We start from the raw sequence: 15615 nt of genomic DNA, 5'->3' as shown, positions 1-15615 counted from the left end.
TTTACAGCCAACGTTAGTTGAGCGTGGACAATTAGACCCAAGCCGAAACATAACATCTAAAAAAGAAAAAAAATGATATTGTCATCAGTATGCCATAAGTATACCAAGTTTGCAGTCGATACCACATTGGGAAGTGGGTTAAAATCGAGTTACAAGATTTGAGGATACAACGACAACAACAACAGAGTGAGTTAAATAAAAGCGTGTAAAATAAAATATTTAAAAATACTTTAAAACACGCTTTAATGAAATGTACTATCCGAGCTGCCCCTCCCCCTGCCCCCTTCCCCCATCGCCCCTCCCCTCCTTCCACATCCCCCGCCCCTGGACGTGGCTCCCCGAGGCTTGCCGTGACGTAAGGGACCACGTGGTGATTTACAGACAACAACGTGAATTGAGCGTGGACAATTAGAGCCGTTAAAAAGATTGCTAAAAATATATATTTTTAATTTTTAATGATAGAATATAGCAGAGGTGTGGACTCGAGTCATGTGACTTGGACTCGAGTCAGACTCGAGTCATGAATTTGATGACTTGCGACTCGACTTGGACTTGCATAACAATGACTTTGTCCCACCTATGAGATGTGGACTCGAGTCATGTGACTTGGACTCGAGTCAGACTCGAGTCATGAATTTGATGACTTGCGACTCGACTTGGACTTGCATAACAATGACTTTGTCCCACCTCTGGAATATAGTATTGTCATCAGTATGACATAGCTATACGAAGTTTGCAGTCGATACATTGGGAATACGGTTGAAATTGAGTTACAAGATTTTTGGATACAACACATACAGGAAGTTAAATAAAAGCGTGTAAAAAGTTTTAAAAATATGTTTTGGATTTTGTATGATATAATATCGTGTTGTCATCAGTATGAGATACCTATACCAAGTTTGCAGTCGATAGCACATTGGGAAGTGTGTAAAAATTGAGTTACAAGATTTCTTTTTAGAGGATACAGCAGACGAAGTGAGTTAAATAAAAGCGTGTAAATAAAATTAACCCGTAAAAACAAAGTTTTTCACTATAACTCCTTTATATGCGTGGCATCGGTTTTATTTTATTATTCATTTCTGTTTTTCTTGAGTAAGAGTTTCATTTTTATCACATTGGTATTTTAAATTAAATATTTAAAAAAAAATTCCTAAAAAGTGGAAAATTTTGGAAAAAAATTTTCACGAAAATAAATTGTCACGCACAACGAGTGTGTGTGCAAAATGTCAGCTCGATTGGATCACGGGAAGTGGGTTAAAAAACGACCGAAAAATTTGCACGGTCGTAAGCGCGCAAGCAAGTGAACTTAATATAAAGGATTTAAAAAAGGCTGTCTCTGGTGTAGACCAGTTTCAAAGACGATGCATATATCAGAACGTGTGTGCATGTTTTGCCACAACTATGTGTGGCTCATGCAGACTTGATGCCTTGCAAAAGGTACCTATTTTGTATTCGAACATCTTAACACCGGCTTCATTGCACAGAAATAGTAAAACCTACTCCGATTTTTTCATCACCCTTCAGTATGCCGTGCATCGTCTTGGGGGCTCTCAACGGAGGAACACGTAACGAGAAAGAAAGGGGCACTTATTGTGGAATAACTTCCAAGCACTTGGTGAATGTGTTGAGGAGTAGTGAGTGACGTCATGTCACGCTCGCCTCCGGTACGGTGAAGGGATGTCCCCCTGGGGTATATAAGGGGGGACCCGTGACGCCAAGGGGGTCGTCGTGGGAGTCCGGGAAAGGTGAAGGCTAGGAGTGGAACCCAGGGTAGGGGAATCTAACAAAGGGACTAAGACTGGCTCTGTTCCCGACTGACCGAAGTTGGATCATCCCTCGGCCAGTCAAGGAGAAGAGCCTGGATAGTTAAGGGGGTATTAGGGATTCCCAGTACCTTTCCCTGGGGGGGGGGGGATAGAATAGCCAGGAGTGTCGGTCGGAGCAATAACGAGTTAGGCATAAAGCCTCAAAATAAACCTTGGTGTCAGCCCTTCTGAAGATCTGTCTCCGCGTCATACTTTGCACCACAACGAATGTATTAAAACCACCACGGATATCCCACGATCAGCTCAGCACTGTCTAAGGAACACATATCCACGGTGGAAAGATGATTTCTATAAACAAAAGGAAGGAGCAGCAATGGGCTATCCTTTGTACATAGCAGACTTTGAAGCAATAGCTTAAAGCACACGAAACCCCTCTGTTTGGTTGGATATGTGGATGACACATTATTGGGCTGGCCACAGGGTATAGAAAGACTTCATGTATTTCTAAATCTACTGAGCTCGCAAAACCCGTCCATCCAGTTCACGATTGGCAGTGGAGGTTCAATGTCTCGATATTCTGCTTGGGCGTGGCCGAAACGGTAAAATAACACCGAGTACTGTAAATGGAAAGAAAACGCACACTGACGCCTATCACCCCCCCCCCCCGCATAGAAATCCTCTCTCATCAAGACGCTCATACATCGGGATAAGAAAGTGTCAGATGGTGAAAGCCTGAGGAGTGAGATTAAACATGTTAAAGAAGCGTGAACGGTTACAATGATGCACAAATCAACAGGGCACTGAATGCTAAAACCAAATAAAATAGCAGAAGCATTGAAACTGATCAAGCAATTAAAACTATGAAAATAGCTTACATTGCGGAAGTAACTGATAAACTAGCCAGATTTTTGGAAAAACAACACATCCGAGTGAGATTTGGCACGGTACATTAAATGCAAAAGCTAATGTCTGTTACTAAAGATGTATTACCGAAGCTATCAACAGAAGGTGTGTACCGGATTAATTGCTCCTGTGGAAAATGTTATTTTGGTTCGACAGGATGAATGATCAGCACGAGACGAAAAGAACACGAAAGGAACATTAAATACTCCCAAATACAATTGTCGGCAGTGGCAGGACACACGTGCTAACAAGGACACTCAAATGATTTTTTTGATAATGTTGAAGTTCTGTGCAAAACTAGCTACTACTGACCAAGACTAATTAGATAATCTATAAACATTATTGTAACCATGTCTGATAGCTACAGGCTTCGTGCTGCTTGGAAGTGAATTGACTGCAAATACAAGTGGTGATTAACTGTGAACAGACAATAACAGGCATTGTGATTTCTTGCATCAAAGAAAAGGCAGGATGTACATGCATAGTGTTAATTTAATGCATGATATATGTTTATTACCCTATGAATAACCCAACCGGTGATGGATATCCATTGTACAGTAAACCCTTATTCATATTCTTTGTAATAATTCAACACATGATGTTCTGGCCTTGCAGAATTATCCAATATTCCGATTTATGTACATTGTTGATCCCCAGTGCATCCTGCCCCAATAAATGTAGTTTTTTTCAAAATTCGTTTTCCAAACATTATTTTCCAAAAACAAGTAACCAGCACTGCAGGCGAAGAAGGATGCGGTAGGTTCCATGTGGTAGGTGATGGAGGTGATGGAGGTTGTGGAGGTTGTGGAGGGGGGCTTCATGCACTTCGTATGCACTTACAGTACTGTATGTTCACTTTAGCACGACATTTTCACTTAAACATCAAATGACACTCCACTTAAACTTCACATTTTTCACTTAGCAATTCATGTTTACTTTGAGACATTATTTTACACCACATTACTCGCTGTCAGACGACACCAGCTGATGTGGCACTTCACTGTTGACAGAGGTGCCTGTGGAAGAATGTCCTTGATCCTCTTCTGTACCTTTTTGTAGCTGCTAGGGTCCTTCAACGTTCAGGCGCTGGAGGATCATCACAGGCACCACCACGAGACTGACTCATTGTTTTGGGTCATGCCGAAATTGGACCATCCGGTACGGCAATTCGGCTCATGGCGAATTACTAATACTGCATGTGCTGAAAGCGCAGTCGTGTTCAAGTATCCCCAATTACGAATTATCAAATACCGAAATAACGAGGTCTTATTGTAATTTATACACATACATTAAACCCCCCCCACCCTCTGGCCTTCCCATCTGATTTGCTCATGTGTGACGTCATCACATGTGTAATAAACGACTGGACCACGATGTCTGGCTCAGTGTCCTTTATTCGGTTCGTGCTGTACACCCACACGGCTGTCTTTACTCTGTAGCTTCTCCACGGTGCTGACTCCAATGTCGGCCCGATCCACAACAGCAGCTCCGCTGCTGTTTCTCACACACACAGCCCCCCTTGGCTGTACTCGCTGCAACTCCTCTCCCTCCGCAGCTCTGACAGCCTCTTGCTGTCTCTCTCTCTCTCCGCAGCTCCTCCTGGCAGCCACACCGCTGCCTCTAACACGCAGCCCTCTCTCTCTCTCTCCGCAGCTCCTCCTGGCAGCCACACCGCTGCCTCTAACACGCAGCCCTTTTGGCTGTCTCCTCTGCAGCTGCACACCACTCCGCAGCTTCCTCTTATCTTCGGGGTTGGCTCCCGATGGCCGTCGGCGCCCCCCCCCTCTCCACACTCGCCCGCGTGGCCTCACTCTTTTCCGCTCACACCCCGACTGCCTTCCCCTTCCGGTTTACCCGCTTAAGGACCCGAACCTTCCCCCCACGTCACATGACTCCACCCCCCGTGACGTCACATCCGGAAGGTCGCTTACGCCCGCATTACACATGTATCCCTCTATTTAAGACCGGGGCAGGAGGATTTCTCCACAACGCTGGCTGTCCGCATGATGATGTTGGTTGTAATTACTGGCGAAACGTCGTACTCGAATTGAAAATGTTGTAGTGGGTTTACTCTCCAACACACCGGTGTGCTGAACTCGTAACACATTTGCATGTTTTGTTTACGTGACAAAGCTTACTAATTGGCTGTGTCGGGTGGTGGTGGGTTTAACGACACATTTATATTCATGCGATTAACCCAAATACCTCTATTTTGGCTAATATTGGTCGCGAAAGCCTACGTGTTAAAACCTATCAAAACATATCAGCCCCATAGAGCGGTGATTGACTCCCGTCCATCCCCACGCCCGATGATTAATTGTTAAACACGACCCACGTGAACGCGTAGCGCCTACTACATGATGGGCAGCAGAAAGGTAGTGTAGCAAAAACTATCGTTGTGCTGTACTTCTATGCTCTCGCGTAGGTACTCCCCACCACAATGACCAGCGTCGTGAAGTGTAGATGTCAACGTGACCCCCATGAGCCGCACGGTTTGCAGAAGCCCTCATCCAGCAGTGGATCAACAAAAGGGGCTCTACATGTACATTTATGTACGTTACCAAGTGACCCACAAATAGACATGGATGGGTATGCGTTACGTACACGTACAAATCATGAATAACAGGATTAATTCGGCGCCTGCAATTCCTCTTATCTGAGCTGTGGAAAACGAGAGATAACTTGCGTATCTTTACGGATAAAAGATAACAGACCGCAGCGATAACAGGAGTCACAGTTTTCGGGAATACTAATAGGTGAAAGTGGACTGAACTCACCACTCGAAGTTGCTCGCTGGACAAACGGCAGCATACACAGCAGCAATGTGAAGCCACAAAAGGTCTTCTTCGCATTGAGATTTTGAGGGTTGTTTTTCGCAGAGAAATCCATCCCCTTGTCTCTGTCGTCTTCACAAGCTGTGCGAATAAACACAATCGCAGAAACATTGCCACAACAGCTGCTCACAACGTATGCCCTATTGTTGATTACAAGTGCTTCTGGTTTGCCAGACAGTGTCAGCGGAGCCGGGTCTAGGCCTGTCCCCTCTTCCCGCGACAGCACTGCCCATCACAATGACTGTGACGCCGCGGTGGCTAGGAGATTTTAACTACCTTGCCTGGTATACAGGAGGTCGTGGGTTTGATCGCGACCCTGACGCCTGCTGCTGTATATTTGGAGTTTGCGTGACGTCTCTCTCCCCGTGGTCGCGTGGTTTTTTATCCGGGTCCTCTGGCTTTTCCCTCCATATTTACAAACATGCGTTTAGAATATTTGGCTTATATACATTTCCACGTGATAACCCACTTCGTTGAGCTATCCTTTGTGGCTAGGTCGCTTCTGAAAAAGAGCTACACAGTTCAGTGGGCCTTACCTGGTAGAATAAAAATTGTTAATAGTTTTTATAGTGGCTTCAGAAATGCCTATTACCAAACCACTCAATGTCAACGATGGTTATGAGTGGATGAACATCCTCAAGCTAATGATGAATATCTTACTCTTTTATTACCTTCGGGGTTTTCTTATCACCAGGCTGCACTCTTTTCATAGGTTTTCCACTGCATTTTTTTGTCTGTTTAAAATTGTATTTCCATTTGTACCTCTGTACAGCAACTTTGGAAGGTGCTATACCAGTGTACATTATTATCAATACCACCACCCGCTAAGAACCGAAGCATTGCTACCTTTGGCAAAAATAAATTTCGATTCCAAATGGAGACGCAGGTCGAGATAAATTAGTCACGCTAATAGAGACTTCCAAAGTTGGTAATTGGCTATATATGTAAATAAAGACATGTATGAGATCACTGATTGGCTGACACTGGGTAGGTGGGTGGGGGGTACCGGTAATCGCTTACTCCTCACAACAACGTTTTCTAACTACGAGTGGGTTCAGTGTTCTGACCGCTTTTGGTCAACTGGACAAAAAGTAACGATTAAAGGAAATCCACGGACTCGGACTTACAGTACATAGGAAAAGCACCGAGTAGTTAACGGCTGCCCACAACGTGTCCTTACTCAGACGTCACAACAAACACCTCCACAAATTAAAGTGCCTGCAACTCAACAACATGTCTTGCGCTATTCTGGGCATCAGGCATGGCCCACGTGGCTTCCATGGCTATGTTAACAACCATGCACTGGCTCCCCCATCAAATCAAGGACATGGTACAAAACCACTATCCTGTGCCACCGAGGTGTCTCTCTCAAGGTCTCCCCGCCCCACACCTCTCTACCCTTCTCACTCCACTGGACCACGGCACACCGCCGCGACCCGCCGAGCAAGTCCAACAATCTGCTCATCGTACCCAGAGCCAGGACCGTCCGTGGCGGAGTGGCGGTTCTCCGTAGCTGCACCGGCAGTCATCCGAACTCTCTCCCACTTCTCTTTGGTTCTTTCGGTAAAGCCACGTAGGTATGATGACGGACGCTTGTGTTGCGCCCGAAACGTCGTGATTTATTTTATTTTTCTACCTACGTGACTTTACCGAAAGAACCAAAGAGTATGGATTCCTGCAGTCACGAAAGCTTCAAATCAAGATCTCTCCCACTGCTGCACACACGCAGCGGCATCCAAGCACCATGATCCACCTTCAAGCAGCAACTCAAGTATCTCACCTGGTTCAGACTCTCACCTGGTTCAGACTCTCTCACCTGGTTCAGACTCTCACCTGTCCAGACTCTCACCTGGTTCAGGCTCTCACCTGGTTCAGGCTCTCACCTGGTTCAGTCTCTCACCTGGTTCAGACTCTCACCTGGTCCAGGCTCTCATCTGGTTCAGGCTCTCACCTGGTTCAAGCTCTCACCTGCTTCAGTCTCTCACCTGGTTCAGACTCTCTCACTTGGTTCAGACTCTCACCTGTCCAGACTCTCACTTGGTTCAGACTCTCTCACCTGGTTCAGTCCCTCACCTGGTTCAGACTCTCACCTGGTTCAGGCTCTCACCTGGTTCAGACTCTCACCGGGTTCATGCTCTCACCTGGTTCAGGCTCGCGTATGAAGGACTCTAAACTCTGGCTCCGTGCCTCAGAGATCTCGAACGATGCGTTCTGATTCGTGAAATGTGCACACTATAAAGTGTGTTTATTGTTACTACCAAGGCAGAGCAGTGCTTTTCTACAGCTTTACTTTATTGTGCTGAAAAATCCCCTGCGTTGTTGACTATTGCCAGAAGTATTTATTACACAAGCCACACCCTGCTGAACAAGACCCAGATAAAATTCAACTGATGTTGATTTATCTGCTTAAAGAAATGCTACCGGGAAATTGTTCTTTACAGCCTGTAGGTTGGGCCTGCATTGTTCCAGACACCCCCATATGGTGGAACTGCATTGTTCCAGATAGCCCATAGGCTGGACCTACATTCAGTTCATTTCAGTTCATTTATTAGGATTTACCCTGTGAGCCATTCGGCTCTTGATTTGGGTTCAACCGCAACAAACAATACAATTACAAGATACACCTAAAATTCATTGTACACAAATCTAAACATCACAAACGTAAACAATAAAATCCTACAGAAAAAGCACAACCCGTCCATGCTGCGTACAAAAAAGTGCAAAAAATTCCATTTCGATGTTTGATCCCAATAACAATCATAATACAATACAGATCAACATTTTAAGTATAAATCTATACTAAATCAAACAATCGGGCAAACCAAGCCCCTCTAAAACTTACTAAAACAATGCTATATAAACAACATAACAGTTTTCCCAACAAATGTGATCAAAGTTTACAATAGCGACACACACAGACAGCCCGTAGATTGGAATTACATTGTTTCAGTAGGCTGGACGACATTTTATTAAATTCTTTGACGATGATGCATACACGTGTCTATTAAATCAGTAATGTATTAAAATGACAAGACAAGAGGTTTTTAAAATCTTTTTTTCATAAAAGACATCCTCTGAGTCACTTCTTCTCAATAAATCATGTTACCCATAAGAGCTTCTCCCGAAAATTCCATCCCCATTGCGTTGTCGGCGTCACGGGACGGAGAACGCGTTCGGATCTCTCACACGGAAGCGTAACCCTTCAGATGATGCAAGACCCGACCTGCATTGGCTTCCGGTTGCCGAACGAACACGTTATAATGTCGCAATAATTGCACACATACAACACACACAAAGTCTTCTTATCCCACACGTTTGTCCCACTCATGGCCACCTTCCACACTGCCCTGTCCTGTGCCATCTCTCTTTCCGCTTCTCGGGCCAACATGTCCGATCGCACCACATCGCCCCACACACACAAAGTGACTGCCACTAACGAATCACCAATAACCTTGCTGATCTCGTCAAGGAGTATATAGACACGTACGGGCCTAAACGAAGAGCCATTCCCCGCGACTAAAACAAACACATTTTTGCCAAATAAATAATCGGATAATGCGTCTCCTTCACGTTTCCATCGCTCCACGTGAAAAAAAAATTAAAGTATTTTCTGTTACACAACCCATCGGCCATACTACGTCCTTCTGGGAGTACATACTTTCAACAGCACTGTTCGAGACACGCAAACTCTTGACTCATGTCTTGTATCAGCAGTCAGGCTTGCCTGAATAAATGCTGGTTAACCGCTGATCGTACAGGCAAGGACCCCTTCGTTTCCTTATGCTATAGGAGCCCATCTGCCCCGGGTTTGACCCAGAGAGTCGGGGCAATGGCATCTGTGTTTGGGCGGCAGGAATTCATCTATACCGGTATTGCGCTGATCTTTTATTGCAGCAGAACTACCTAGGGCTGACTGAGAAATACGTCCGCGTGCACGCCAGTGACCCTGGCACCGTGTAGGCGAGGCTTTGTGGATCGCTCAAATGCTGTGAAACTCCCTTCCCGTGGGGCGTCGAGGTGCCTCAACGCTGGCTCGCAAGGAGAAGGCGGTTACAGCAAGTGGAATGATCGCCACCTGTTTCCATCTGTACAGGGATAGAGCGTTGCCCCCTTGTGGGTTTTCTCCGGGTGCTTCGGTTTCATCCCACAATTACAAACAACTCGTCAGTGATTGGCCACAAACATCTTGAAAGAAAAACCTAATGTAGCAGGACCCTCCTGAAAACGAGCCCTGTGACTCAGTGTGGCATTCCTGGATAAATACATTATAGCTAAATCAGCCTGACCTGCGTGCTTCCTTATCGCATTACCAAATTAACATTCGAACATGTGTACACTCCTGCATGGAGTCATGAGCATACCAGGAATTGAACCGGCCACCCTCTTCAAACTGCTTCTGCGGCCAGAGTGCGCTGACCAGTTGGTCGGAGATCCAGCTGCCCGATTAACGTAATCGCGCTGCAACCATCCGATGAAAAAAGCATTAAAAAAATACGAGGAAGGTTTTCGACGTTGTTTCTACACCTCTCTGTGTACAGTGTTTCGGAACATTTGTCAAGGTGCGGCATTGCAGTAGTTTGTGGACATCTGTGAAAAAAATTGCTTCATAGCTCATCGGTATTCTCGACGGTAAACAAAAGAAAGATTCTGTCGATGGACATGAAATGCGCGATAGAAGCAGAGCAGTGTCATCTTATGAAGGGGAAAAACGTGGCCGTATTTAGTTCGACGTCTTATCGAAGCAGCATCTGGATTCCAGTCACTTTCGCTTTTTGACGGACTAGCTTTACTACCAAGACTTGGATTCTTGTCTTGGATTAATACACGGCCTACGCGGAGGGTGGGGGGTGCGTGACGTCAGCAGGCACACTGCGTGACGCTGCCGCATGTGGGTGACATCACAGATGTGACGTCACCGCTCACTTGCCGTGCAAAATATTACATCCATTATTGAACCCCCCCCCAAAATGCAAAAGTCAAATTTTATACTTTTTGCATTGTGTACAGTCTGGAAGCTACCCACATGCCAAATTTCAAGTTTGTTGCATGTCGGGAAGTATGCTAAACATTTCGAACAGACACATTCACAAATTTCCCTTTAACATACATAGATGAGCGTTCAGCTTTTGTTGGCTTGCATTCTTGTATAATACCATTGGAACCTCATTTGCCAGTAAAAAATATGATAATTGTTTTTTTACCCTTCTATCTGGCAACAAAACTGACACCTTTTTTTTGTATAATGTTTGTATTTCTTTTGTACGGCTTCTCCAATGGAAGACAGTGCGATCCTTGGCTCACATCTGCGATTACGGTGCTTCGAAGTGAGGTTGTTGTTCGGGGAGGGAGGGTTCAAAGCGCAAGCCCTTCGACGGACAAGCAGAGAACTCGAACGCCAATCCACAAAGGTGGAAACAGAGCATAGGTTCCTGGAAAGTAGTGTACTAATTTACTATCTTGTACCAGAAGTGACTGAGCCTGAATCTACAACGTCATTTGGCCATACGCAGAAAAGGTGAAATAACAATTGGTACTTTTAAGACCGGGCTAAAAAACTGATATTTTTTCTTCTGTTCAGTTTAATTTTCTCAGTGCCGTCCGTGCTTGCATCTCAAGTTGTATTTGTGTGTGTGCTGAATACGGCGCATCATTCACCTTGGAAGGACCGAATGAACAAAATAAGAACGGTCATCTACAGCCCTTTGCCCATCCACCGCTGGACGAAGGCCCTCCCCAAGAAGCATGGTCGTGGGAGGCAACAACCCCGGATGGCACGATGCCATGTCAGCAATGGTGGTTGTTTGACCACACGTCACCACGCTTGTCAGTGCCGATTGGTGAAGGTGGGAGCCGTCCCGGATATGGCTTGCCGCTGTTACCCGTGGCCCAGGATTCAAACGTAGGTGGCTTATATCGATGGGACCTTTTTTGTCCCATTGATATAATCCATCCTGGCAATAAAACAGGAGGTGTTATGATGTTCAAACACCAAATAGAGATACCTTTTGCAAGGCATCAAGTCTGCATTAACCACACGGTATTTGTGGCAAAAACATGGCAACAAGCATGCTCTGATAATGTATGCATTGTCTTTGAAACTGATTGGCCTACACCAGTCAATCAGAGAGGTGGCTTGGTTCATTCTGCACTGTGCTAACCGCTACGCCGAATGGTGTTCAAATTAACTTACAAACAACTTGTGACAGACCCAACACAGAAGATCCCTGGGTTTGATCTTCTATGAAGTCCACCCTAAACCGCATCCGCACAAATAATGGTAGATGCGGATACCTGATGCACAAATGTAAAATTAAAAACTCTCCAGTAACGTGCGACTGTGGTCATCCAGGACAGACCGCACAGCGTGTAACGACGCAATGCCCCGATCCAGAAATACGAAGAAGACATCACAGCGATACATTCAGCTGCTCCTGACAGTCATCTGGCTTGACCACCTGAATGCGAAAATTGGAGTTGTTGCTCTGCATCTACATCAGTCGTACTCAAGAAGGAGCTCGCTATGCAACAACTCACCAAATAGGCGACTTCTTATTACCAATCGTAATTATTTTATGTAGTTGCAACCAACTTTTAAGTTTGTATTTGAGCACTAACTCCTGTATAAGATGGCCTACATGTGAGAATAATCAAGAGTGTTTGACACCCAATGTTCTCTTCTTTAAAGGGGTCAGTAGACCCGTGGAACGAAGTGGATTAGTCATCGGTCCCTGAACCTGTGACATGCAGTCGCCCCAGTTACACTGTAGTCAAATTCTTTCAAAACGTCCTACATATCAACCTGCAGGGCATTCATGAGCTTTACATATTTACTGTGTTTACTTATTAACCAGATGTTGGTGCACGCGATTGATCGTTCCGATTACACCACGAAATAATCATTGGTCTCATTGCGTTTCCGCTGCTGGCAAGGTCACGGGACAGACCCAGGTGATACTGGTTAACTGACCACACAAACTTAGACACGCCGAATACGAGGGGGTGGGTGGCCAGCACCATGCCCGTCCGCCTCTGTGTCGTTGGGCGTTGATTGACCGCATTTCACCGCGGCTGGGGTTGTGCCGCTGGGGTTGTACGTGCCGGTGAAGGTGGGGGGAGCATGAACGTGGGAGTGTAGAAGTGCAGTGCAATGTTGTGCCCCCTTCTACCCACCACGTAAGAAGCGCTGCCCGCAAGTGCTGCGTCTCGCTGTCTGGCACCAACACAATTATATAACAGTGCGGGCGACCTTCATTGTCTACATGTCCGACCCCTCACACGTCATCAGCATTCCAGAGTTTTGTCTTTGACACCGATTGGTCTACACCGGAGACAGCTTTCTTTATGGCCCAGTCACAACCAGTGTCAGACCAGACAAGACAATGCATGTATCACCGGAAGCATGTTTTTTGTTTGCACGTTCACCACAAGTACGTGTGGTTAATGCTGACATGATTCCTTGCAAAAGGTGTCTGTTTGGTGTTTGAATGTCTTATCACAACTGTTTTATTGCCAGAAAGGTAAAACCAATTCTAATACGCTTTGAGAACACAGCCAAGAGCTTTCGAGTTTGAGTGTTTGGCAAGTTTCATCATCATCATCAGCTAGGGTCAGCCGACTGCTTGATGCAAAGGCCTACCCAAACCGATGGCTGCTAACGATTCTGCAACGTGAATAATAAAAATTTCGATTTAAAGCTTTCGTGACTGCAGGGATTCATTTTCTTGGTTCTTTTGGTAAAGTCACGTAGAAGGGAAATAATAAAATAATAAAACATTATAAAATACAATTCTCACGACGTTTCGGCCACAACGCAAGCAGCCGTCCTCAGGTGAAGAACAGGTCTGTCCTGACCTTACCGAAAGAACCAAGAAGGGTAAATAATCCACCTAAACTCCCGCACACACGAATTGATTTCATCGCTCTGCCTCCTCGGTGGACGTGCTCTCCGATACGCTCCAATCCTTGGTTGCCACTCAATCATCATTCTCAGCCATCCGCCGTCGACCCCTTCCAGCGGCATGCCCTGCACTTACATTTGCAGAGAAGTTTGAAAGATGTCTTTAAAACTGCGTATGTTCTACAATCAATGTGTTCCTCTCAGGGTTATTGCAAGAGTGCATTTGGCAAGTTTTAAGTGTGTATTATGTTGTTTTGACACTTGATAAACTTTGCTTCAATGCAGCAGCATTATTTTGTTTTCAAATTCTAATGTCAATCGTGTAATTTTTCAATGTATTATTACCTTTTGGCATTTTTATTTGCTTTTTCAAGTGTGGATAAAAAAAAAATCTGCGTATTTTTTTTTCTTTCTATGAAATCAACTTTATTTTAAAACTTCATTTTTATTCCTATTCTGTTTTTTTTCTTTCCTTTATTCTTTTTCGTTTAATAAAAAAAAATCTGCTGTACCTCCATCCTCTGTCTCTTTCTGATGTGTTCACATCTATCTGCATGTCAGATTCTTCTCGTTGTTTCACTTCAATGCTCTTACACATTCACTTCCTTTTAGTTTATCATCCACTGCCCTCACACTGTGCCTCTAACCCTTCGCTTACTTTACACAATTTCAGTTCTTTTTTCAGATTCCTATTTAGTGCTCCCCCCACTGCTCCCCCCTCCACCACATGTCTTTAATTGGCAATTCACCCACGCAAAACGTGAATGGCCACGAGTTGCGTGAGAGGGTGGAGGCCTTCCCCACGCAACTATTACGATAAACTAAACTTTTTTTACCAGGTTAAAGCCCACTGAGCTACATAGCTCTTTTTTCAGAAGTGACATTTCCAAATAGTAGATAGATGGGTCTGTAGTCTGACAGTAACAATTAAGAGCCCATTTCATGCACAATTCAATTTCTGACAGTTTCAGAAATTCTTTCAATGGTCTGGATTAAAGTAATTCTGCCCAAATTCACGAACACGCTTTTGGCTTCTTACACCGATGTTTTAAAACATCGGTGTAAGATGGGTTGCTTTTGGCTTCAAAGGCGGCAGAAAGCTTATCGGCAAATGCAAATGTCTCAGATACTCATCACCTGACATTTACCTGCCTAGGCAAAGTCAAAGACGCCAAGTGCAACCAAGGACACCGTAGAGAGATTTACCCACATGGGGAGGGTCTTGTGGAGCGCCCAAATAAAAAAAATTGTAAATCTTTTTTTTTAGGCGTTAGGGTTGGAATCTAACCCACGACCTGTAGACCAGAGCGAGGCAGTTAACATCTCGTCACCGTGGCGCCCTAAATATGTAGCGTCTTCCCAACACCGGCGGAGCCAGTGGGGGGGTGGGGTGGTACGTGCCCCCCCCCCAATGATCCGATCTAAATCCCTAATTTCGATCGGATCATTGGGGTTTATTAGTAATAAATCGGCATTTTGCTACCCCCACTGCCACTGTGTAGCATATTATTACGTGCCAGGGACTCTATGAGATGATAGGACAATAGTCCGAGTCCATAATTGGCAATAAGTAACGGCAAAGCGGTTATAAGTGACTCACAGAATTGTGCGCAGTTGCGTATACAGTACACGACTTCCCTGAAGGCATTCAGCTTCAGCGAGCGCGATGCCGGTCACAACGCGGCTCGAATTCGACCCTCGATCGATGGCTGCGCCATCGCCGCACACGCGTCGAATAAAAATCAAGGGACAAGTCTTCACTTACAAACAACTCCTCTATCATTTTCCATTGCTGGAGGGGTTGCCCCCCCTACCTGAAAATCCTGGCTGCGCCATTGCTTCCCAATGTGGTGATGATGATCCAGTGAACCCCACTCAACAGAGAGAGGCCCATGGATGTCCCGCACTGGCACAAGGAAAAACGTTCGGGGCAGAAACAGATTGGCTCGCAGACACGGACACCGCGAACGCGCTCATAGCGAGAGCGGACCGAGAATGGAAATCCCCCCCCTCCCCCTCGCGTGTTTTGGTCAGCGAAAATAGGAAGAAGAGAGCCAATGGGAGGAGGATGATAATGGCTTCGTGCCCTAGCCGGCGTGGGTTTCATAATGCTTACAAGCACGTGACAACACCGCTGACGCTTTCCAGCCTGTCCCTGAAAGGGCGAAGGTGGCACTGCTTATAAAACGTATGCGCACACGACGAAAACTATTGT

The 15615-nt window shown here is 45.4% G+C and overlaps 1 protein-coding gene across 1 annotated transcript in view; it reads right to left on the bottom strand.

Moving 5' to 3' along the window:
- LOC144948682 (interferon lambda receptor 1-like) overlaps positions 1–15346 on the bottom strand; it is a 28178-nt gene extending 12832 nt beyond the window's left edge. The window contains exons 1-3 of the mRNA XM_078878335.1: positions 15215–15346; positions 9865–9961; positions 5447–5584 (exon numbers count right to left, since the gene is read on the bottom strand). Of these exons, the coding sequence (XP_078734461.1) occupies positions 5447–5558 (112 nt within the window). The 5' untranslated portion in view covers positions 5559–5584; positions 9865–9961; positions 15215–15346. The remainder of the gene's footprint in view (positions 1–5446; positions 5585–9864; positions 9962–15214) is intronic.
- Positions 15347–15615: the final 269 nt, after the last annotated feature.

This window comes from Lampetra fluviatilis, chromosome 50, assembly GCF_964198595.1.
Source record: "Lampetra fluviatilis chromosome 50, kcLamFluv1.1, whole genome shotgun sequence".
NCBI lineage: Eukaryota > Metazoa > Chordata > Hyperoartia > Petromyzontiformes > Petromyzontidae > Lampetra > Lampetra fluviatilis.
The sequence above is the reverse complement of the archived record's forward strand: the minus strand, read 5'-3'. Positions and strand labels throughout refer to the sequence as shown.